Source organism: Lonchura striata, chromosome 1A (genome assembly GCF_050655825.1).
Source record: "Lonchura striata isolate lonStrDom1 chromosome 1A, ASM5065582v1, whole genome shotgun sequence".
Classification (NCBI taxonomy): domain Eukaryota; kingdom Metazoa; phylum Chordata; class Aves; order Passeriformes; family Estrildidae; genus Lonchura; species Lonchura striata.
Window position 1 is genome coordinate 66,128,474 of NC_140741.1, and position 24,454 is coordinate 66,152,927.

General features: G+C 38.8%; 1 protein-coding gene and 1 long non-coding RNA gene across 5 annotated transcripts in view; one reads left to right on the plus strand and one right to left on the minus strand.

The window, feature by feature from the left end:
• Nucleotides 1-7,719, minus strand: part of SEMA3C (semaphorin 3C) — a 128,531-nt gene extending 120,812 nt beyond the window's left edge. The window contains exons 1-3 of one of the 2 annotated variants that reach the window (XM_085568366.1): nt 7,622-7,719; nt 7,349-7,442; nt 4,167-4,307 (exon numbers count right to left, since the gene is read on the minus strand). In XM_085568366.1, coding sequence (XP_085424492.1) covers nt 4,167-4,269 — 103 coding nt within the window. In that variant the 5' untranslated portion in view covers nt 4,270-4,307; nt 7,349-7,442; nt 7,622-7,719. Of the gene's footprint in view, nt 1-4,166; nt 4,308-4,437; nt 5,307-7,348; nt 7,443-7,621 lie in introns of those variants that run through there. The other variant, XM_085568367.1, reaches the window with a different exon arrangement.
• A 154-nt stretch (nt 7,720-7,873) lies between these two features.
• Nucleotides 7,874-20,029, plus strand: LOC146763513 (uncharacterized). 3 transcript variants are annotated; one of them, XR_014952177.1, is made up of 3 exons: nt 7,886-8,088; nt 15,674-16,389; nt 17,152-20,029. It is a non-coding gene; the product is annotated as an uncharacterized LOC146763513 (long non-coding RNA). The 3 variants fall into 3 exon arrangements; XR_014952176.1 differs by having other exon boundaries at nt 7,917-8,088; nt 15,674-15,763; XR_014952175.1 differs by having other exon boundaries at nt 7,874-8,088; nt 15,674-20,029.
• The last annotated feature ends 4,425 nt before the right edge of the window (nt 20,030-24,454 follow it).

Consider the following 24,454-nt stretch of genomic DNA (forward strand, 5'->3'; position numbering starts at 1 on the left):
TTGACAGTTGAATAAGTGCTGCAGTTGCTCTGGTGACATTTTATGCACTTTAATTGTCATTAATGAATCTGACTGATACTTTCTCAAAATTCCTATACTTGTTCTAGTAATTTTATAACAAAGAGAAGAACAAAACTGTCTGCAAATTAGCCTTGATCCACTTCTCATATGGAATTTTCACTGCAGACAATAGGAGAGTATGCATGGGAAATATCTGCTAGACCAGACATTTAAGGTAGGAATGCATTAAATGTTCCCAGCAAATTGTGCAATTATCATTTTGTTGTGTATCACGGTATAAATTTAAATCCAAAAGAAGGTTTAGGTGAGTGCGAGTTTGAATGAGTTTTAAAAAAACAAGTACTCCATCTGCTTCAATCAATTCAGAATTTGATGTTAAAATGGTATGGCTCAGCATTTTAGGGCTGCAACAAAACCCAAAAAGTAAATGTGAGTTGGAATAAAACAAAGTCTGCTATTAACCTGGAGTCTAGTACCTCCTTCCTTATTCTTATAATACTCCCACTGATTTCACAAAGGCTTTTTCCCTGTGAAGACTGAAGGATACAGCTCCCAATTATCTGTTCAGGAACGTACAGTGACAAGGAGGAATGCATGGAGCTTGAGAAACAGCAGGCACCACACTTGATAGTTCATAAACAGATAAGGTAAGCTTTGTGCTATGAAGAGAAAATAAACTATGGCTTTAAATTGTGATAGGTGATTTGAGTAGATTAAAAATACCTATTCCAGGGACAAGGAGCCAGAACAGGCAGGAGGAGGGGGAATAGTATACTAAGTGCAGGGAGACATGTTGACTCCTTTTTGCTTCCCCCACCCAGGTTCCCTCACTCCTGCACACTCAAAATAACACAGCAGATGATTCCCAACACTGCTGCACCTGCTGCACAACAGGCTTTACATCTTTGCAATTTCAGAATCAGAAAAGCCTGGGGCCATCTTTTATTCTTCAGCTGCAGTGGCTCTTCAAGTGCAGACACTGTACAAGTACCAGTGGTTTGAGCCATCACCATGAACAGGACAATCATGTCACAGGAAATTGCTCCAGGCACACCGAGAGCCCCTTTGCCTGGTTCTCCATAGGGCCAGTTCCCTGTATAACCACGATCACCTGAGCAAAGCAGCAGTTCAGCTCCAGCCTGACCTCTCCTTTCGGCTGAGTAAACAGCTATACAAGCTGCAGGCAATAGCAATCAGGCCTCGGGGTTCTGTACAGCACCACAATTTCCAAGACACTCAGGGTGCAGACAGCAATAAGTTCCACACTCACGTCATACACACAGTTAACAACCTCAGCTAAGTCATGAACTACATTTTAATTAGACAAGGGGCCAGGCTTTTGATTTCAGAAATAGAAGTTAGGGTTGCAGTCCTTCACCATTTAAGTTAATTGCAAAATCCCTATTATCAGGCTCTTGAGGTATTACCCAAGCGCACTTTTTAATTACATTTGATTCTTAATGAAGTAGATGGCAAGGAGAAAAGCAGCCCATGATTCAAATTATTCACATTTTTATCTTTCCTGATTAAAAACAGAATAGGTCAAGATACTTGCTGGATTTTCCCATGAGAAATGCTGCTATGTGAATAAGCTCAATTGACTTGATCCTGAAGGAGCAGGTTAGCTTGAAAAGCATCACTCACTTTCTCCTCCTGTATACACTCTACCCCCAAAACTTATGCAATGTAATTGTAGACACCAAGCTAAATCCAATTCAGAACTTGAAACATATCACTAAGTATCCTAAGCTTGAATGACTTGTCTTTATTGTCTGATGTCATTTAAACATAAGGAGTCCTAATTATGGTATGGTTTTATTTTCAAATGCTGCACTTTAAAAGAGTGACAATTCTCCATAAAACCTGACAGCTTCTCAGGGCAAGGAGACTGCCAAATAACTTGGTATTTCTACATGATTTACAAACAAAAAGTTATGAAGCTGCTTATGAACAGAGTGTCTTATCACACTTAAATGGAGACGAATACAAAGTTTCATCTTCTTCTATTACATCTCTGCTCATATAAGTAAATATTTGTAAAACAGAAGCTCATACTACAGGTGGAGCCATTACCTTGGTATACACAACAACCTGCAAACTCTTTTCACATAATAAAAGTTGTTTCTTACCATCTGGAAATCAGGTTTAAAAATAAAACTTCTGTTTATATATTACACAAAAAGCTTAGCTTTTTATTTCAGACATATTCCTCATATTATAAAAACACATAATTCATTTTTTACTTTTAGGACTTCAAAAGACCCAATAAAAATTTAGGACTTAAAAATGTAATTTCTTTTCTAAAGGTTGGCTGTTAAATATTAGGGAGAGTAAAAAGTCACTTTTAGGAAAATCAGAAAGTGTTGCGAGGCTCTCTAACCAAGGCAACCAAGGAGGGCTACAGCAGAACTAGTGAGGCAAGGCTGTGTCCCCAGGGCTGGCACAGGGGACAGAGCTCTTGGGGCCCAAGAACCTGACCAAGACAAAGGGGTCACTGCAGCATAAAGCTGTCATAGCCCCTTCTAAAGGAAGGAGGGACAACCTCTTTTCAGGGACACAGCAACTAAGGTTTTAATTCAATTCTTTTTTAAAATTCCTACGTTTGGGGTCTTTCGCCCTATGTCTGCTTCACTGTTTCAGCCTTGCAGGATACCTGTGATGAAACAAAAGCTCGTGAGTTTCTGTTAAAACCATTTGCTTCTCATTATAATTCTTTCCCATTCACAAGGTTGAATACCACAAAACATGAACACTTCCTACTTCATGGTCATACCAGAGATCAAGGGAAGCTTAGATTACTTTCAAGGCCACCAAGGAGATGATGTGGCAATCTAAATCAGCCTGTTCTGCATAACTGTGGCAAACCTGCAACGAAACACATAGCCACAGCCAAACTAGCTTCTGTGTTGAGTTGTGCCAAAGCAGCACCATCTCCACCAAAATCAGTGCAGACTTTAAACAAGGAAAAGAAATTCCTAACCCTACTTCTTCATTTGAATTCCTTCTTGGAACTCAGTTCTTACTATTTCTTTTACTTGACCCATGCTATTTTACACCTATTAGGTACTGCACTCATCAGATAAGGGCCCCTTATTGTAGACTATAATTATTCAAACCCTGGTTGGTATTTGCAGGTCTAACTTGGCAGTCTCCTGGATATCTCTCACTCATGTTTGAGTAGTTATTGATCATTGTAGCAAACAGAAGTTTAAGATACTTGCTAGCTCTGACTATTTTTAAAGCAATTCTTAAAGATTGCTCAGAGCACACAGAATATTCCCAAGGCAGCGGCAGGGCATCCCAGCCTTAATGAAACACAGAAGCCAACCCAATGCAAGCAGTATTGGTGCAGGAAATAGCAAGCCCTCACGCCTCAAAGACAATCACAGAAAAGGCAGAGGGCTGGAGAAACTCAATGCCTCTATAACTAGTGACAGAAAGTTTCAGCTCAGATTTAACAGACACGGTAAGCTGAAGAACACACACATTCTGAAGTCGTGGCTAAAATCAGCATTTAAGACTAGAAGAATAAGTTACTTTACTATTAAAAGTAATACTGGGATAATTGCAGCTATGAGGTACTGCTCAGCACTTAAAAAGTAAAAGAAAATTTCTTTTGAAAATTATAATTTTCTTCACTCGTTTACAGTATGAAGGCATCAGTGATTGCTACAGGCTATGTACATCCTACACAGAGCACAAAGTGCACAAGGAATGACATTTTTTTTCAAAGGACTCTGTGCCTGGTTAACTATTTTGGTAAAACTTCAGGCAGCCTCATTTTCAGAATATAGAGTGTTTCAGTTGACTGAAAAGGAAAGCAACTCAAATCATTAATAACCTCCACGTGTAATGTGTTTTATTTTATCCATGCAAAATTACAGATAAGAAATAAATTTTTAGTTGTTTGTAAGTAATAATAACTCAAAATAAAGAGAAAAGCCTATTAATTATATATTAATTATGCATTTATAGCGATAGGTAGACTCTGGTAAGGGAATCAGATTTAGGCTGACAGGTGCCTCAGCAACAAACCAAAAATTTGGACACCGATCAAAATGCCAGTTTCTATTCAGTTATTGAATTTAGGGAGATGAAGAAAATATTCAGTCATAATATTTGTTTAAGAATGTTTATCTTCTTACCATTGAATGTTAGGAACACCCTTGCTTGAGGCTGGGAAGATCCTTTTACACTGCTAAAGTAAATAAATATCCCAATCAACACGTTCACTGCAAGAAATGCCATCTCTTCAGATTTGCAAATTAATATCCAAGAAATGAAACCTGAAAGAGAGATATATCACATTACTCTTCTCATACAATCTTGTGGAGCAAAAACAAAAATATGGAAAGATTGTGTTGGAGGCCTCTTTCAGCTGAAGCCATAATTACTGATGTGAAGGAGGTACAGCACTTTTGTTTTTTCTTTGTGCATCTGAAAGTGGTTTTCCCCAGCAGTCTTCTGCTGGTGCAAGAGGAATTCTCTGCCTATTAGTAGGAACCAAGAGAGCCCAACTTTTGGCTAGTGTAGACTACAGCATTAGACTCAGTTTATTTAAAATGAAGACAATTCCACCTGCTGGAAATATAATTATACTAAATGTCAAGGCAGAGCAAAGCAAGGACAGGAGATAAAGTTTCACGAATAAAAATCTGGCTGATATTTTTAGACATCTCTCTCTCATGTTAAGGGGGGAGGTTTGGGTTGTTGGTTGGGTTTTTTTTCTTTTATTTAAACATCTGAAATCAAAGGTGCTTGGAAATAAGCTTTAAGTTTTAGTAAACTGAGCACTCTGATCACCCTCAAGTTTTCCTTTAAAGAAACTCTGTCTATGTCATTAACTTCAAAACTGTGAAACCAAAAGTATTTCAACACACTTGAAACTGTTAGCGCTTGCTTTTAGGGCTAGCTCCTTTAACAATACCCACCTGCTCTCATTGACTACTACAGGGCACTAAGAATCCCAGAGCTGGACAGTGATACCACACCTGATATATCTGTTACTCCTCCTGCACTTCTGTTGAGCCTTCATTTTATAGGAGTTAACTGCTGAGAAGCCTGAGCATCTCAAAGAATCAGAAAAAACCCCAGAACTCAGTATCTCAGGTCAGGAAGGACTTGAGGTCACTGGAATCTCTGCATGAAAGTGGCTTTTCTAAATGGACTTTGGACCAGATCCAAAAAACCCAGCCACCGTTAGAAGCTGAATACTGCATATCTGTATCACATCTAAACTGCATCTCTCCAAAAACTGTGAAGTGCAAATTTCATTTTGCCTATAGTAACAACTTTGTCAGCTCAGCTCCAAAAGTGAGAATACATAACACCATCATTTTAGGCCAATTTGACTTCACTGCTTTTATATATATATATATTTCTTTTTTATTTAAATAGCCCTTCTACTTGACACCACTTACTAGTTAATCACTCAGGTGATACACTTGATTTTATGCCAACTGGAAGCACTTTGAAAGGCACAATCCCTACAGCTAGAAGATATCCTTAAAGGCTGTACATTTATTTTATGAAGAGACTTGTTACTTGTGCAGTCAGCTTACCATTCTTCAGCTCTGCTCCAGCACTACAGTCCCTCCAGTGGAAGCCAATATTTCTACAGGCTTGTTCATCCTGCCCCTCTGAGGTTCACACCTGTCCTTACAGGACCAGCTCCAACCACCCCAGCACGGCAGGAATGAGCTGTCAGGCAGGGATGACTTTAGGTCAGCACTAGCTTGGGCTGGATCCACACCACTGACTTAGCGGTAAAAGCCCCGTATCCCATTACCACCTCTGTCATTCCCTGTCCACTCACTGGAAATCACTTGGAAAGGATTCTCTTTGCATGAGGACTTCACATCAAGTTGGGGGTGGGAAGGAGAGTGTACATGAAAGCGCAGAGCTCTGCAGCCCACACAAACTAAATTCTTCTTCATTTGCTCTGAGAACTGAGAAATGCACGGAGATCAAGTAATTCTACAGCTCTGCTAATTGACAAAAACAACCTTGTCAGAAATTTGCCAGCTACAGATCGGGTCTGTAGGAAAAGCATATCCATTCTGGCCTAGTTCCAAATTATCTCTAAGGGTCTGTTAACTAATAAGATGATAGTCGCAGAGTTTTTGCCAAGAATAATTCTTTAACAGGCTGCACGAACTCTAGTTCTAATGCTGCTTAGTGGGCTTTAAATTTAAAACCTTGTGACTTGCCCATGGGATATCCTTTAACTTACTCCTCTTCTAAGAGAGAAATGCCATTAAATCCCAATAAAATTTGTCAAGCCAAAATAAATAGCCAATCATACAGAACATGTGATTTAATAGACGCAATGGGATAAGTATTTTACAGTAGTAGCACTGTGCTTTCTTTGCAATATAGATAAAAAGCCAAGTGCGGAACAAGTGTGCGGCTTTCTTCCTTTAAATAATACTGTAGGAAACAATAATAGAAAAAAAAAAAAAACCCTTTCAGTTCTCTTTCCCTCCCACTCTCGTGCCTCCTGCCAATTCTGGTGTAATCAGTTAGAGGAGTGAAACATTGCTACATTTCATTGCTCAAATTGCAGATCTTCACCATTAACACAGAAGTGACAGGCAAATATAAGATTCAAGTGCTGAACAGCATGGTTCCTACCCAGCTGTTAGACACATAAATAATATATGCATATAGCGCCAAAAAGGTACCTCAGGGTGTCTGACATGTGAGTTACCTAATGGAAATAGGTTTAATTTCAGAGATTTACAGAGCTGGTAACTGACAGCTCATTGCAGGTTTGACTCTTGCTTTGGGCTTATATCCCAGCTCTGAATTTATCTCAGTAAGTCATGATACTATATTCAGCACGTCCAGTGCACATGATCTCTGCTGACAACACACAGACCTAAAGCTTTGCAAGTACTTTCAAAGAATCCTACAGGACAGACAAAAAGCAGTGTCTCGTTGCATTTCTGTTTTTACATTCTAGTCTAAGTGTAAACAAACAGACAACCGCTACGAGAGTGAAATAGTGAAGTTTTCCTGCCACGGAGGTCGCTGGCAGCATGCTGCATGGCTTCTACAAAGTACAGTACCGCTTTGTAGGAAGCGCTGTGCAGGTGTCATCTGCTACAGCCTGGGTCCTACCCCTAAATCCTTTAGGGAAAATCATTTGGCAAAGTGAAGAAAATAAATTAAGGAGAAAAAAAAAGACAGGAAAACCCTGCCAAGCACGGACTATGCCAATCTGGAAAGCATTGGTTTACCTATCTGTGAACAGCAGCAAATTTCAACCATCAGAGACATTTCACATCTATTACAGAAAAGAAAGAGAACTTTAAGTTATGCTTACCCGGCTATCAGAAGCAGCAGCAATACTGATTTCTATCTGGTTTCTATCAGTTTATAGACTCCATTCCTGCTACCAGAACATTTTAATTCCAAACCTGGCTCAGGGTAGAGGGAAAAATAAATTTAAAAAAAAAAATGAAAATTAAAAAAAAAAAAAAAGAGGAAAGACTCTCCTCGTGGTGGTTGCAAAGATACTCCCGCCTGCTCTGTCAATAATCCTGGCAGCGGACTCCTGAGGCTCAGGGAGCGCTTCTCCCCTGCGCGCAACCCGCACCTAGGAGTGAATGGAGCGGCCGCGCGGTGCCGGCGCTGGTTTCCAGTTACAGGCGCTGCCCTGCCCTGGCCGCCGCTGAGGCGAGGCTCGGCTCGGCGGCCGCCGGTGCATCATTAGCTGAGCAAATAGGGGCTGGAGCTCATAAATAATGGCGAGGCCACACCCCGCCCTGCGCGCCGGCGGCCGCCGCCCGGCCCGTCCGCCCGCCCCGGGCAGCGCCGCGGGGCCGCCCGCAGCCGCAGGGGCGCAGCGCCCGCGCCGGGCCCGCGGGGCTCGGCCGCGGCCCCCGCCCCATCGCGCACCGAGCCGCGGCTGCGAAACTCGCCGGGAAAGTTTCTGCCCCGCCGGGCGGGCGGTGCCGGGGCTGGCAGCGCTGCTGGGGCCGGGGCAGAGGCGGGGAGGCGGCGGGGCCGGGGCAGGGCGGCCCGGCGGGCAGCGGAGCGCGGGGATGCGGTGGGCCGGAGCCGGTAGGTGTCACTGTGAGGAGGGAGCGAGGGCGGCTGCCGTGCGGGGAGCCGGGTGACAGGCAGAGCCCCCGGAGCGGGCTCTTCCCCCCGCTCCCCTCGAACTGTTTCCTCTCTCTAAAACTTGAAAAGCGAAGAATAGTAACAGAAGTGGTAAAGCAGTGGTTAGACTCAGCCCCCTGATTGATCCAGGTGTTTTACCCCAGCTTTCAGAAGCTTTTTTGCGGAGATTGGGAGCTACATTTACTCAAGCTCAGTTTTCCCCAAGATACGCGGAGCAGTGTTTCCCATCTGGTGAGATTTCTGCTCTTACGCTGAAAATTTTACCCAAGGTGTCGACTCCGTTAAAGCCGAAGATTTTCCAAGAACACCACTTGGGTTTTGGCTTAGGTTTTCCTAAACTCTCTTGCAAGCATATTCTGTGCTTCTCTGGCCTGCTGGCTGCAAACTTCATTTGGATGAAGATTTTCACTTTTGCAGAGAGAGGGATTATCTCTGATCCGGTTGAGGCAGTGTGGGTCACTCAGCAGTGCACTGTTAGAGCAGGATTTGGAGGGAGCTCATCCTGTGGTGCGCTTGGAGACATCCCCCATAGCCAGTAATATGTTCACAAGTAAACAAGTACCCACAATGAATGTGCACATGCTCGAGTTAGAGCTTTGTTTCCAGCTCTGGCCATGCTAACCAAAGCAGTCAATAATAGTGGTGGTATTATAGCCAGAGATCAGGGAGTAGCCTGAATACAGCACCCTGACTGAATAAATTTTTGTCTTTATATGTGGGTATCTTTATGAGCTGTCTGTTGGTTACTTTGTGTAAATGCTCTTTTGCATTAGGGAGGGTCACAGGTATTTCAAAGATAGTGTATTTCCAGGCTTCAGTGCCAGGCTAGCAGTTAGTACTTTCTTCAAACAAGAAATTCCAATATTGTATGGCACTTACCACACCAGAGGATACAAAATATGGGATGGTCTGTCCTCTCAAATGAAAAGTCAGAAAATAAATGGATCCAGAATTTTTGAAAGCTTGATCTACTTCAGATTATGTCTTGAAGATTAATTTATTGATACCTTTAGATGAACCAAACTCTTGAGATCACAAGTCCTCAAAAACATTTGTGGTCTTACACTTCTCCTCCTTAACACAAATAAACTACACAGAAATGTGTGAACACTTGCTGTCCCAGAGAATGGTTTAAACCAAGCCCTCAGTTCTCTCCACAGGCAGGCAGTGTGGTTGAGAACATGATGCTGCTCATCCTTGAATTGTGGTGATGTTCAAATGCCTCTGTTGGACAGCAGCATCCTGGCAAAAAGAGAAGTCACTTTTTTGCTTTGGAAAATCCCCACAACTAAGTGCAATTAGAGATTGTCATGCCAAGCAACAGAGTGAATCAGCCAATCCAGTGTTCTCCCTCTTGCTGTGACCTACACAGGGTGATTCAAAGGAAAATGCACAGAAAACCACAGAACAAATATGAAAATCTTTCTCTTTGAGGAGATTTAGGGGAGATGTGTAATAGATGGCAATACCAGTCAGAGAGAAACAAAAGTATGTTACCATGAAATGCAAACACTAGAATTTATGACGATTGTGTCCTCCCCAAATATTTTTCCCTTAATAGAAAAAGTCTACTTTTTTTTTCCTTTATAGTATTGATTTTCTAGATAAAAGCACAAACACATACTTCTTAAAATAAAGAGAACAAAAAGAATATGCTCAAACATGAATCAACACCACCGTTAGTTTAAGTCACTTGTGTTTGTCAGCGATTTTGTGAATGTATGGACACTGCAGGGCCATCTGGCTAGCTGCACTTCCTCACATGTACTAGCTACATTGGAGATAAAAAGGTAAAATGGAACACTGAGGAAAATTATGGGGCTTTCCGACACTCCCTCACGGACTTTGGGCTTTTAAAATAGCAAATGAACTACAAAGAGACAAATGCAAAACTTTAATCTGTGAGATACCATCACACTCATATCTGATAGGCAAACCCAGAGAATGCTAATTTTAAAAAGCAAATTGAAACAAGAACAAGCTTGCTATATTGATTTATTTGTATTTAACATGTGCATATGTGCAGGTCAGAGCATGATAATTAACTTTAAAAAGCAGTTTGAACTTCACAGCTGGGCTAAGAGAAATGGTTAAAGTTTTACTTTAGGTGTTTTGTAATAGCATACATTAGCTTCAAGCAAAACTCATGGAATGGAAATTACTTCTCCCAATTATGAGGTGGGGTTTCAGCATTAACTGGCATGAATCAGCCTTGTGAGTTAAATGAAAAGTATGCAAGACACTTGCTTTCCAGCCTGTGTATTTTACAGCCTAACATGGGGATGAGGACAAGTAACTTGGACTGTGCTTTGCAACTGATTTTTAATAATTCCTCTATTACACAAAGTGTATGATGTGTTGTACAATTTGCTTCTGGTTCTGATTTCTTGCATGTGAGATTTATAACCAAGGGCAGTTATTCCAGGTCACATCACATATGTGAGGACAGAGTCAGGCCCTCGCTCAGCTTCGGAGCTGGAGCAGTTCTGACTCCTGCAATGTGATCTGAGCAAGCAAATCCCCCTGGCCAAAACAAATAGAGCTGATTTTGTTGTATCTGTACATGGTGTTTGCTTCTTACCCAAACAAGTCATCTTAATGGACTCAAGCTTTGCTTTAGACCTAAACAGGAACTGTAGCCAGTAATAAGAAAGACAAGTGGATTTTGATTTTTACTTAACATATGGGCTTGGGGGTTTGCCTTTTTGTTCTGTTTTGTTTTGATTTGATTTGTTTCCCCTCCCTTAGATTTTAAGCTCCCGAATAAGTGAATATATATTGTAGGAGGCATTAGGACTGGAAGGAACACAAGTTTAAAAGAAGGCAGGAAACTGAGAAGTGTAAAGAGGAGAAAGGAACCTTCTGAGAGGCAGTTGGATGGTTAATGGTGGCACAGTGGAATAGAATCAAAAAATTTCACTGGATTGGCAACAACTAGCCAATATGAAGACCAACAGGCTTAATAACCAGATTCTGCTTTGAACACAAGCACAGATCAAGACAAGATCAAGTGCCAGCTATTATAAAGAAAAATGTAGGAAAGGCATAATAAAGTAACCATCAAATGGAATTCATTGCTTCCTTAAAAATCAAAGGAATGCTGTGTACAGTAAATGTCCAAATTCCAAGTGATGAGAGAAAATGCTATTAACATCTATTTTCTCTGCCCTCATTTATGAGTGTCAAATCACCTTAAAGAAATGCATGGTCATTAGGTAATCCAATTAATTCATCATTGTTTATTTTCTTTCTTACAGTTACAAGAACTAGGGAAAGTGTGAAATATATCAGCACTTTGTCGTGGGAAAGCTATTAGGTGTTTGTTTTGATGGTGTGCTCATATGAACAGCAATTTGCATTCTTTTTCACAACCAATAGTTCAAAGATTTAAAAGATAATAAGGTTAAAGCTCCTGGTGATACCACTGTGTGATCAGAGATGGCATAAGGTCCTTGGACATAGTATGCCCCAACTTATCAATGGCCTTGTTCAGGTGGGTCAGCGTCAGACTGGTCATGAAGAGTGAAGCTTCTTCACCAAGGTCACAGCCTTATAAAACTGCAGGCTTGTAACTAACAATGAGCTGTCAAACTGAAGTGATCAGTTTTATTCTTAATGCTTAAGGTTCTGTGAAAGTCCATTTAAAGGAGATAATTTGTCTTTTCAGAGCTTAAGAAAAATGAGGTGCTTAGGATCGGGATTGGTGTAACCATGTAATGAAGTACTACTACCTGGATGGGAACAGAGGAAAGCATCATGCTCTCAGCTTAATAAAAATGCAGCTGTCTCATTTAATAAACCCTTCTCTGAGTGGCTTCCCTGGAAGACAGTGAGCCAGCACTTCATAGTAACTCTGCCCTTGAAGAGACTGTGATTTGGGCAAGGTCATAATCAAATAAGTGCTTCTGTGCCTGTACACAAAATGTGAGCATGTTCATGGTATGCTACCAGGCCTTCAAGCTTCCTCTCTTTAGTATGGCAACCACATTATTGCTGTTTGTAGACAGCAAAGACAGTGTTGTAGTCAGATTTTCCACTTTTTAGCCACTATGACTAAATGAGGTCAGTAAATGAACCAGATCACTGTTCTTGCACAAAGCTGCATTTCAGTTTTTGAGAAATCAAACAAGTAATCATTATTTTGCAAGTTGATGAGTAAGAATATGTATAAGGAAGATGTGAATGAAAGAAAGGAAAGGGTTGTTGGTGCACCAAGGATGGCTTCAGGCCAAGCAAGCTGCAAATAGTAAAAAGCGCAAATGCATAGAGGAGGCAACAGTTTGTAATATGTACATTGGAAGTACTTGGAATGAAGGTCATATGGTGCAAGGAGTTCTATAAACACAGAGGGAAATAAAGCAGCAGCAGTTATGAGCTTTTTATCCAAACAGACAAATAGAAATAGGAGGGGAGCGAAGGCAAGGGATTGCTGCAGGATAGAAGGGGCAGTGACATAGCCCTGAGTGTCATGGCCATTCCCAGCACATGCCACTCTACAGTCTGCTACTTGATCTATTACTGCATCTACAGGGATCACTCAAGGGAGTCCTCTCACTCTATTGGAAGGAAGTTTTGGAAAGGTATCTTTTTGTCATTGATTCAGCTACTTCAGTGTTTGTAGAGCCTTGTGTGAATTACTGCGCTTTTTTAAAAATAAATAAAAAGTAAAAGGAGACTTATAATTTATTTCCCCTATTCATTGTAGATTTGAAACACACTCCTACAAGCCTGGTTATAGAAAACCAACCACCCCCAGTCTGGTCCCAAATAATATGCCAGCACAGTCCTATTTCTCACCATCCTTCATCTTCAAATCAAGAATAATGACTGCATACCTTACAGTCATTGATTTGTTTTGTTCTCTGTAAGCACAGACTAATCTTTGCTGATGGTATTCACCATCTAATTGCTGACTACATATTGTTTGCAATCTGCAGGCTGTTCCTTTAGAAGAGGAGCAGAAGGACTATTCTGTGTATGCCTAGTCCTTCCCTAAGCATGTCCTCTTGGCCATTTGTCCCATTTACTCTCCATAAGGAAGTTCTTGCCATGCAGAAGACATAAAAGAACTTGTGTCTCCAGATGAAAGAAGAGCAAAGCTAATTAAAAAGTTTGTCGTTTGAAGCATGCGTGCCAAGTAGAGCATTGACTGAAGCAATCTGAATAATCCCTGCTGTCCCCTGGAAATGTCAAGGGTCTGTGCATATATGACCAGAGAATGCTGAGGAATGGAATCAGCCTCAGAGATACCTCCTCTCCTACAAATCAAGCCTGATCCTTTTGCCTTGTTCCCCTTACTCTCAGTAGAGCTGGGATTTTAAACAGATCTCTCAAGGAATCCAGTATGACCATTTGTCCATACTCTTGAGGAAACCAAAGAAGCACTGGCTATTTTAATGTAAATCCAATGTACACTTTAACTTCCCCAAAATGGAAAACATTGAGATTCTATAGGATTCATGTCGTAATTCTCTACCACAGCATTGAGGAATGCATTCTTGCTGCCAGCAGACTGATCCCCATTTCTCAAACAGACTGTTGTGTTGTCTGCCGTGAGGCAAGATTTGGCTCAGGAATCAGCATGGTACAGCTGGGGTTGTACTGAAGTTTTAGGTGCAATGCCGACATTTTTGTCCTTTTTTCTATACAGATAGCACTGCACTACTAAGCTCCTAAAGAAGATAAAACTGAAGCTGTGCTTTTGATTTTGTTCTGTGCTGTATTCTTGACTGTGTGAAGTCTCAGGAATTATGGCCTGTGCTAAGGTCAAACCTTTGTCACAGGTGCCTCCAAATGCTTGTGAATCGTGGGGACAGGAGCTCTGTTTTCCTTTTCTCACTGTTAGTGCAATAGATGTTTGAGAGGCTCTAAAAAATGCTTTTTGCAGTATATTAACTTGTCATACCTCAGTCATCAAAACCTTTCTTGAAAGCTACCTCATGGTATGAACACTGTTCATTAGAACGTGTTGCATAAAAGGTCTGAACAAGCTCTTGGCCTGGATGATAGAAGCTGATGAAGGCAACGTGTGTTCAGTGGGGTTTAAGGGAGTCTGCTGAGTTCTTTGTATGGTTTTTAGGCCTCGGGACAACCAGGATATGGGTTAATTTAAAATAACATTAAATCATCAGTTTAGAATCAAATTTTATTAGTTAAAAAAGTACTTAGAAGCAGTCATAGACTCTGACCTATGTATTTATTGGCCGTTATGGATTGGAAATACACTTTATTGTTATTGTTTTATTAGCTGCCTACTCAAAATTAGCACAGGATTGATAGAAACACTTGATGCACCCAAAATACAGTATTACGTCTCACATTATCAACCAAGCCTCAGAATTTGCTATCATACTGAAAACTTTCCATTGCTTTAAATTGGTTCTTAGCTTTTATTGAGAGAACTACAATTTAAAGTGAGCCTATGCTTATTTTTTTTCTTGAGCAACATAAACATTCCACTAAATATTTATCCTTTGTATATGAATGTCTCCAGAACATCTGTTAATTGAATCTTTATTTGAATCAATTAGCAGTCGTTTTTTTTAAGCCAAAAAGACTAAAAAATTTAAAATACATAGTCTGGATGGCAGCCAGTACAGAGTATCTTCTCCAAAGTAACACCTTTTTAACTTAAATTAAATTTATTTATTGCCCATTATTCAAAATCAATTAGGAGTAAAAAAGTCAAAAGACAAACACTGTACTGATACAAAATATTTATTAAAAACTTTATTATTTGGCATTTTGCCATTGCTAACATTTAAAACACTTACTTGTGACACTTCAAATTTATCTTAATGTATTTCCAAAGTATTGTGAAATTGGAGACAAATATTTTCAGTAATACTTCAGTGCACTCTTGCCTATTTATTCCTTGCTGTTTACTTATATTAAAAACATGTCCAAAAATCAGTTAAATACTTTGTTGCCAATATAAATAAATATATGTATAATACATGCTTGCTCTTTGTTTTATGTACATCCAATTTAATTTAGCAGCTGACAAAGATCACCCATCAAAATGTTCCAAATATGGGATCCTTATCCTAATTGTTAAAAATCTGCTATTTTCAGACAGGTTTTTCCTCTCAAATATTAGAGAACAGGAGGAAGCATAAAGAAGGAAAATTTAGTGTAACACATAATGATTGTATTATCATGCACAGTGTAATTTCCTTTATAATTATTTTTTCTTTCTAGGTTGATGTTGGGGATTTTTTTTTTTGATTGGTTGGGGTTTTTTTTATTTGTTTGGTTTTTTTCTGGACATCAATTTAGCCTGTAAATGATCTTAGACTAAATAAATTTTTGGAAATCTCTAAATTTTGCCATAAGAGGGCATTATTCATGCACATTTTCAGACCAGAAAATGCATCTCAGTATACACACATATATATACAGGAAATAGTAATTATCCACACTCATGAAGCAATGAAGTAAAAAATATTAATACTTCTGTAATTAGGAATGCTTTAAAGAAGTTACTGAGAGAGTGATAGTTCACTGTCCTATGTTCTTTTCCTAGATAGTCTGAAGATGCAAGAAGAGACCAAAGAAGAGGCAAAGTACTGCTTTTGCAGTCTGGAAATTACCACCTAAGACAACAAAGCCAAAAGTTGGTGTTTCAACCTATGGATACAATTCAGGAATTATGCCAAGGCAGGGTTAGCATTAGGCACTTCATGTCTTCACGTCCTCCAGGAAAATGGGAGTTAAAGAGTTAGAATATGTATAAGACAAAGGAACAAAGGACATGAATCCTTAAGTTCCTGCTGTGAAAAAAAAAAAAAAGAAAAAAAAAAAAAAGAGAAAAAAAAAAAAAAAAAAAGTAATCCTGAACCTCTAACATTTTTTATGAGTGATGTAAATTGTGAGAATGGGAGGAATACAGAGATCTGCCATATCAAATATGGATCTCAGAAGACTTTGGGATGGAAAAGAATTGTCTTTTCTCCACTCCCCACCAAAAAATTCAGAGTAGAAGTTAGATCCAAAACTAAAATGTAATGGTTTCTGCTAATGTCAATGAATGCTGGATTGTTTCCCACAAAAATAGTAAATCTTAATTCTGAAATTAGAAACAAACAAAAGTTACACACTAAGTGGAACTTTCAGAGACCTGAAAGACTATTGCCATGCAAGCTGCATTTGTGCTCTTGAACAGAGATGGAGTCAGGACTGCACACACTGGGTGTCATGTGCAGACATTGTCAACATCTCACCCTGTGCCTCTTCTATCAGGTAGTGAAAATGCCTCTAGACAAGGATTTTCTTGTGTCATCCTCATCCACCCAATCACTAATGCATCCTTTAAATTCTGAGTCTCTCAGAACATAATTTTCTGATTTAATATTATTTAGCATCACAAAGGATGTATTTCATTGTCCTGTTTCCTGGAATAATTACTATATCACATGATCACTACCTTTAAATCCCTTTCACTTACAGCTATAAGGAAAAACAATGTGACAAGCAGAATACAAATTGCTTTCAGATATGTTTTGGGTATTCTCCAGCTTGTCAATTCTTTTCTTCCATTGGTGTATACCAGAAATGTGCAGAGATCCAGAAGTAATCTGTTATTTGCAGAAACTGGGTAGCTGAAATGGAGAACTGAATCTGGTAATTTGGTCATCTGTGCAGTTTTATGAAGACCTATTAATTACTGTCAAAAGAATCCTATAGGGGAAAGATTTATGTGCTTTGAATTTCAATCCACTTCATCACTGCATGGACATTACATTAAGAGTTGAAAAGCCAGAACTGCAGTTGGCACAAAAAATAGTATTCTGGTGAAGCCAGTAAGTTCACTGAGTTATGAACTTACAAATAACTTGTGTTAACACCTGCATATCTTTTTAAGAACTCAATACACTCCCCAAGGCAATAATATCTCAATATCAATATTGGAATCCCTGCTGTTAGAGATGAAAATCATATAAATTAAATTATTCATTCTACACAACCTCAGATTTTTTAATTTCTCTCTCTCTTCTGCTTTAGGGAAAATGACAGGAGTTTTGTAAAATTCATCAGATAACAAATACTTGGAATGATGGACGAGAGCCCAGGTAAATTCCAACATTCAAGCCGGTGTCTTTATTTGGAACAGGTTGAAATTATACATCTCCACAACTGGCTGATTTTGGGAGTGCTGTCCTTCCTCTACTGTGGAATGACTAGTGGAACTGCTTGTGTGGATTTCCATACATGCCTGCAAAATATTGTATGATTTTTATTTGTCATACATACCAGCAGCTGCTCCTCCAAAATTCTTCCTGTATTTTTATTTCTGATATTTGTTGATACTGCTGTAATTCTAGTTGTTACCTACATACTTGAAGATCAAAAGCAATAAATGGCAAATGGAACTCAGCTGGAGATGGGTATCCACTATTGTTTGTACCTGCTTGGGAACAGGGAGCCTTCTGCCAGGGAATCTCCTTTATGCTGCTGGCAGGTTTACATATCTTTTAATGGTAATAATTGTAATAAAATGGCAGTGTGCCTCTTCTGTAGTTTTAATTCTCTATCAAAAACATTGTGCATCCTGGGAACACAAATTAGCTGCAGATTTCAGGGAGTTTCAGTGCTTTTCCGGTACACATTTCAAAGTTTTTTCCAGTACCTTTAAACTCACAACTGCTTTGTGAAATGTTATTTTAGGCATTTTATTAAAATTGTCTCAGAAACAGGCAGTTTCATGTATGAAACTTTCATTTATGAAAGAGCTGTTACTACTTTCTTTGAAGAAAATATTTTTCATTGCTTCAAGAGTCACCGTCTTCCATCGGCCAGCAGATGCACTTTCCTTCAGTCTCTTCTGTGTTATTGTTCTGAAGGAAAGCTGAAGACTCCTACAAGCTTCAGACTTGTACTCAAGTGTCCCATTCTCCTGTTTCTAGCTGGTTGATGGAACTAGTTTTATTCAGTCTGGGTGTGGTAAAAAAAAATGAGAGTATAAATAAGTGTCTTCTATTCACTGTTGTGGTTCTGGAAAAGCAAACAAACTTTTTCCCAACCTACACCCCTGCAAAAACCTTATACAAATGTACAACTCTTAAATTTCTTCTGTGATCTTGATGGCTAATTCCTGTGTGTCACAACTTCACCTCCCTTCCTATGTGCCTTGGCTTTACCTCCCACAGAAAAGATGACAAGGAGACTCCCTCACTACTTGTTTTCTCCAGCTTCTCTATTTGAATGGGAATCTTTACAGAAAGGATCTATCTCTCAATGCTTTTTTCACCTAATGCTATATTGCCTTTAGTTGTTTTTTGAAAGTTAATTCATTATGACTCAAGGAAAACTGAAAAGCTTTTAAGAAGCCATTTCAGCAACATCCACCAGAGTGTACCTGTGTGTTTGATGTCATACAAATTTACTTTGTCAGAGACAGTGTCATACATTGCTGTATTTGTGTGAGACATCTTTTCAAATCCAGAGAAGACATGAAGTTAGCAACCTGGCTAAACTTGGAAGGGGTTACTGCAAGGAAAAAAAGAATATTTATCAAGAGTATTTTCTATCATATTTCAAACTCTGTCTGTAAGCATTCGAAGTACAGTTCTGATATGCAAAAATCCCCAAATCTTTTAAAGTGCAAATAGATATTTGTGAGCCTTCTGAAAGAGCCGCAGGACTCATTCATGCTTATCTTCATCTTTGGGTGATGACTGGTTAAAATATTTTTGAATAATGAAGACATTGTCAAAAATCAAGTCTATTCACAAAAGGTGCTTGAAAAGAAAATTATGCTCAAGTTGCTGAATACATATTTCATTCTGAATAGTTTGTCAGATTATTTGCATCTTAGGGAGGATGTTGATTTCCTAGGTGGTTTTAAAATACATGTCACTTTGTAAATATTTAAAGATGCTAATTTTATATTCTTATCATAGAAACTACTTTTGGACAACAATCTTTTAAAGCATCTTTGTTAATGAGGTATTTTGAAATCTCTGCTGACTATTTCACACCTTGTTTGGTGGTTTACACAGGTGCAGAGTGATGTAAGTCACAATCAAAAGAGAGTGGTTTAACTTTTAAGGGGGCTTTATGTTCCCTTTATCCAATTGTAATACATGAGATACCTGTGATTTCCATAAATGGAGTTAGTAATTTTTATGGCACAGAAACAGAGAATTTGTATACAGATCATCTGCTTTCAGTGAGCAACTCCCCCCACCCACACACAGTCTAAGCAAAACCCATTTTTATATGGGACGTTTTAGTATAAGGGAATCAAACAAATTTGGGTTTGAGGGGTTTTTTAATCACTTAGATTCCTTTTAGAGGTTATGTCATCTTAGCTGCTATTTGTAAAAAGGTAAACTGTAAATAACAGCATCGAAGGGAATTCAGAGTAAAAGTTCATTTTATGAAAAACATTATAAACATAATATCTAGTTATCGTCACAAGCTCCAGAGAATTATAATTGAAGTATGTTTTATTAGCATTTGCAGATCTAAAAAGCACATTGAGATCAAATTACCTTTTTAATCAAAAGAATTTCAAATCCTTTGGTATTTAAAATATACAGAGAATCCCAGACACTAAAACGTTCAATTCTTTCAATAATGTCTCATTCCCCTTTTCTTTAAGGTCAACATTTTCTTTAGAAATTTATCTCTGAGGGTGAAACAAAATCTCCAAAGCTATTAAAGCTGTTGCTCTACATTAGTAAACCTGTACTCTATAGGAAAAAGCTGAAAGTGTTTTTTCTTTCTTCATGTCTGCCGAAGCTGTAGGTTTTATCCGAGCATCATGTAAACATTTGTCTATCTGTTAGAGATTGCTCTAATTAAAACATTATACTATATATTATATCATTGTATCCTACTATATTATATCATACATAATATAATCTGTGATAAAGGAGTGCATGGCTTTCTTTGTAAATTAGCACAGTAATACTCATCTGCAGTCACTGGAATTGTCTTGTTGACAGCTTTTGTCACATAAAAAGTGAATTTAACTAAAGTGTGGAGTCGTGGCATGATTTAGGTTTGCAAGGATTTAATCTCCGTCAATCCACTTTAAACACGGGACTAACTCCAGTGTTAAATCCTCAAAGTAGGATCACGTTGCTCCTTATGCCATCAGCTCTTGAAAATCTCCAAGGACTGATTTTCAGTCACCTGGAAGCCTGCTCAGGGGGGTTCTCATAGGCACCCTTGTAGCAAAGATTTTTCCTCATGTCTAAGTCTGGAGTTTCCTTGTTGCAGTTTTAGTCCATCCTTTCCTTGATCACCCTTTGTCCTTCCACTATGCTATAGAAAGAATAATCTGCCCCTGTTTTTGTGACTGTCTTTTATGTAGTCAGTCCTGCCATTTGATCCACTTTGTCTGTCCTATTTTCTAGTCCTGTTTGCTCTTTGCCTTTAAGCCAGGATTTAGGTGTCAAACTTTGATCAATTTTGATCATGGCTAGAGTCTGTGAAGCAAAGCTTAGGACAGTGTGTGGGACAGGGGAAACAAGATTTTCACTTTCATATACAAACAGCAATGGGAGATTTCTGAATCCAAGAGTAAATGGGCATGAAGCAGGAGAGAAGGAGCCAACTGAATTGCACAATCTGTACACAAAAAGGCAGCTGCAGCAGATAGTTAAACTTTCTGAGAGTCATTTTTAAATATGTCTTTGAATTTAAAATTGAGAACTGCTTTTCACAGCACAAGAGCATATATGAGTACTCCATGAATGAATACCTCAATGGCAATCTGACCAAACTTTTGTTAGGGAGGTGAACTGATGAATATATACCATATGTTTAGATTGTGTAAGTGGATGCAATGCTCAGCAACTTCAGAGCTGTCCTTGTTTACACCAGCTAGGAGCTAACCTTGTGCATGTAATTTTCAGCTGAATAAATGCAGATGTTAGCTTTATACAAGATTTACAGAGTTTCAGGTTACCTTTGTTAAACAAGGAAACTAGCCCACAAGTTTGGATTTGGCAGCACTGCACTGCACTGCTGTCTGAGAAGAGACATAGGTTTGGAAGTGAATGTGGCATTTTTTGAGCCTTTGGAAAAAAACAAATGTTCGTATGTCCTACTGAAGGAGAACTCTTCCAAGGCAGAGAAAATAAGGAAATGAAAAGGAGGCTATATGGAACCTAAAACAAGGAAATAGGGCAGGATAAAATGTGTACCTGAAATCTCCCAAATTGCATGCCTCCCTTTGACCAAAATACTCATGAGTAACTGCATCACCTACAGCACTGGCATCCTAAGGGTGCTCCAGTTTGCCAAGGGCCAGTTGAGTTTTCTTCAAGTCTGTGTTCAATTTATTTACAACCATTGCAGAAAATTTGGTCCTTCCTGCAGATACTGCCATTATTTAATGACAGATGCCATAATAAAAAATTGACTTGTGATTAATAACTCCAGCAATCTTCCTGAAGTCAGTGTGAGGGCTCACAACATTTAAGTGCTTCCCAGAACAGAAAAAGAGTTGTTAAAGACCAAACCTTTAGTTATTTAACAGCACTAGGAAGATTTTAAAGCCCTTGAGGGCATGCCAATTAGACATGAAAAAAATACTTACCATGATGATTTATTTTATTTCATTACAAGAATACATGGTGTTTTAAACCTGGCTGACTTTTTCAGCAATGTTTGCAAACAGATCTGGGATAAACAGCAAATGAACGATACTGCTGACAGCAATCTAACCAGGCAAATGTCTTTTGGTACAAACTATCACAGACAGAACTTGCTGCTACATGTGCCACCTTGAATGACTGATGGACCAGCATCCCAAGACTCATTGTAACTTCAGAAAAAAAGTAGGTAAAGATGCAGCCTGTATCTTTACTATCACGTATATGCTGATCAGTATCGTATCATTGCTTGAAGATTGTATGATTCATTCTCGGATGTTTGTTTACCAGTAAATGCAATCAACTCAATCATAAAGCTTACAAATAATCAAAATCTGGTTTTGTTTCAATGTGTTGTGAGATTAAAACTGTAGTCCTGGTGTTAGGGCTCTGCACATAGTGATTAAATAAAAATCCCAAGGCCTGTGTCCTATAGAAGGTTAGAGTAGCTTGGCAGGGTGAATCCTCCAGGCTTTTTTTTTCTATGATCATACTGATCTAAAAGTTATTGTGGAAAAAATAATTATCCTTGATGCAAGAGACCTTTCCACTGACATTTTATGTGACAGGGGACAAAACCCTGTCTCTCTTAAGCAGTCAGCCACTTCTGCAATATTGTGTGCTTCTCTTCCCATTTTCTCTTTGTTTACTGTAAGGTTTGCTCAATCATTTATGTAGTGGAATAAATTTACTAGGCTGACAAGATTCACTAATGAAGATAAAGACATTCAGATTTCAAAGCTTGCTATGATTTTTCTCTCTCTACTTTTCCTGCTAATAGTTCACTTCCAGCCTGAGTTACAGGGTTAGAGGCAGCTCTGAATGCCAAGCAGGAACATGCTGGATCCATTTGTGTTTTTAAGTAATTGCACTGTGTCTTTGACTTTGGTTGCCTTGATGGTAACTTCCTGTGCTGGTAGCCAGTACACCATACAATTTCTATAAGTCTCTCTCTTTGATCTCCTCTTCAAACTACACCTTATTCTGGTTTTCCAGCTAAAATTAGCTATCCAACTGGCATTCCTGCTCTTTCTTATGGTGCTTTAAAAGCGTTCACCCTCAATTTAAATGCTGACTTTAATAAGCCAATGTAAATTGCTCAATGCAGCTATTTTATTTTTACAACACTCAGAACTTCTTCCTCCTTTGGAAACAAAGTCTACATTTTGCCTGTTCATATTTCATTTTCTGAGGACTATATTCTCAGCCCCTGAATAAAAGTCTTTACACTATTGACTATAATAGTTACACTATTAGCTGTGAAAGCAGAAAGTATGTCACTGATCTCTTTTTAAGTGATCAGAATCCATCCTCAGTTCCTTTTAAACCAAAGTGAATCAATAGAACCTAACAAGGAGTGATAACATTGCACACCCTGTGCATGGGAACAGTAATTCCTGCCAAAAGCTCTTTTTGGAGCTTTGGAGGAGCTATATCAATAAAAACTAAAAGCAGGGTAGTGAAATATTCAGATAGTGCAGGAATTATCTCCATTCTCCCTTACAGCAAGAGCAGGTGTCTACTCTTTCTCCTCAATTCTAATTCATATAAGAAAGGAAAAAAGAATAATCACCTCTGAGAAATGACATAAATGTATGCCTTCATTGTCTAGGAAAAAGATATATGAGCATAGAATGGGAGATTTTGGCACTGTGGCTACAGTTTGCTTCAATGAAGTTCTGAATTCAGGTATAAAAAGTTTCTGTAAAAAGTACATTCTTCAACTAATAAAGAAAACAGTATTTGCAGCACATTGGAACCCAGTGACTACCAGCACAGTCCTGCAACACCCATGAAATTAGTCACATCAAGACATCCCCTGTCTTGTTAATGTGGAAGCATTGTCTAGATTGAGCTCCTAAGCTTCTCTCACAGTTTTTGGCTGAGCTTTTATTTCAACAGACAATGAACATTCTAGAATTTCAAACTGCTGAGAGTGCTGCTGTTTTCCTCAGATGTCTTGAGGCAAAGAGGTAGAAACCAGCTCTTGGTACTTTTCCTAGAAAATACAGCCAAGGCAGTTGTAAATGGGAATGCCATATATACTGTACAAATGTGTCATAGAAAAATATCTTTTACCAGACAGGATGTAGAGGGAAATTTAATGCTACCTTATACTCTTCATAGGGCCACACCTCAATAGAGCCAGATATGAGTACTCCAGTACCTGAGCTGCTGTAGGTGATAACTCCTTTGTCAGCTCAGTGTATCTCTCCCATCTCTGAAACACAACAGATAAATTCAGCAATGAAGTCTCTGTTATAAAGTCATACAGCTATTACTAGGACAGCTTAGCATATTGTGACTTTTAGTAGTCACAAGTTTAAAATACACTGAACTACTTCTATAATTCTTTTAACCTCACTGATACAAAATTCTGTGGAAACAAGAGCTCACAGTCTGTCAGTGGGCAAGAAGGTAAATAAAATATGAAGAATTTTTAGGAAAATAAATAAAGTAAAAAATCATGATTAAGTTAGTGCATGATTCCTTGTTTTATAATGTGTTTACCTTGGTATCCCAAAAAAAGAAGGAACAAGGGCAATAAGGTTGAATGAAGATGTAAAACAACTTTCACAAAAGCAGCAGCTGAGCAGGTTGGACCTCCTCAACCTACAGAAGAGAAAGTTTATGAGTATGATAAAGATCAGCAAAATAATTAGTACCATCGAGAAGATAGATAGGGATCTACCCGTGTT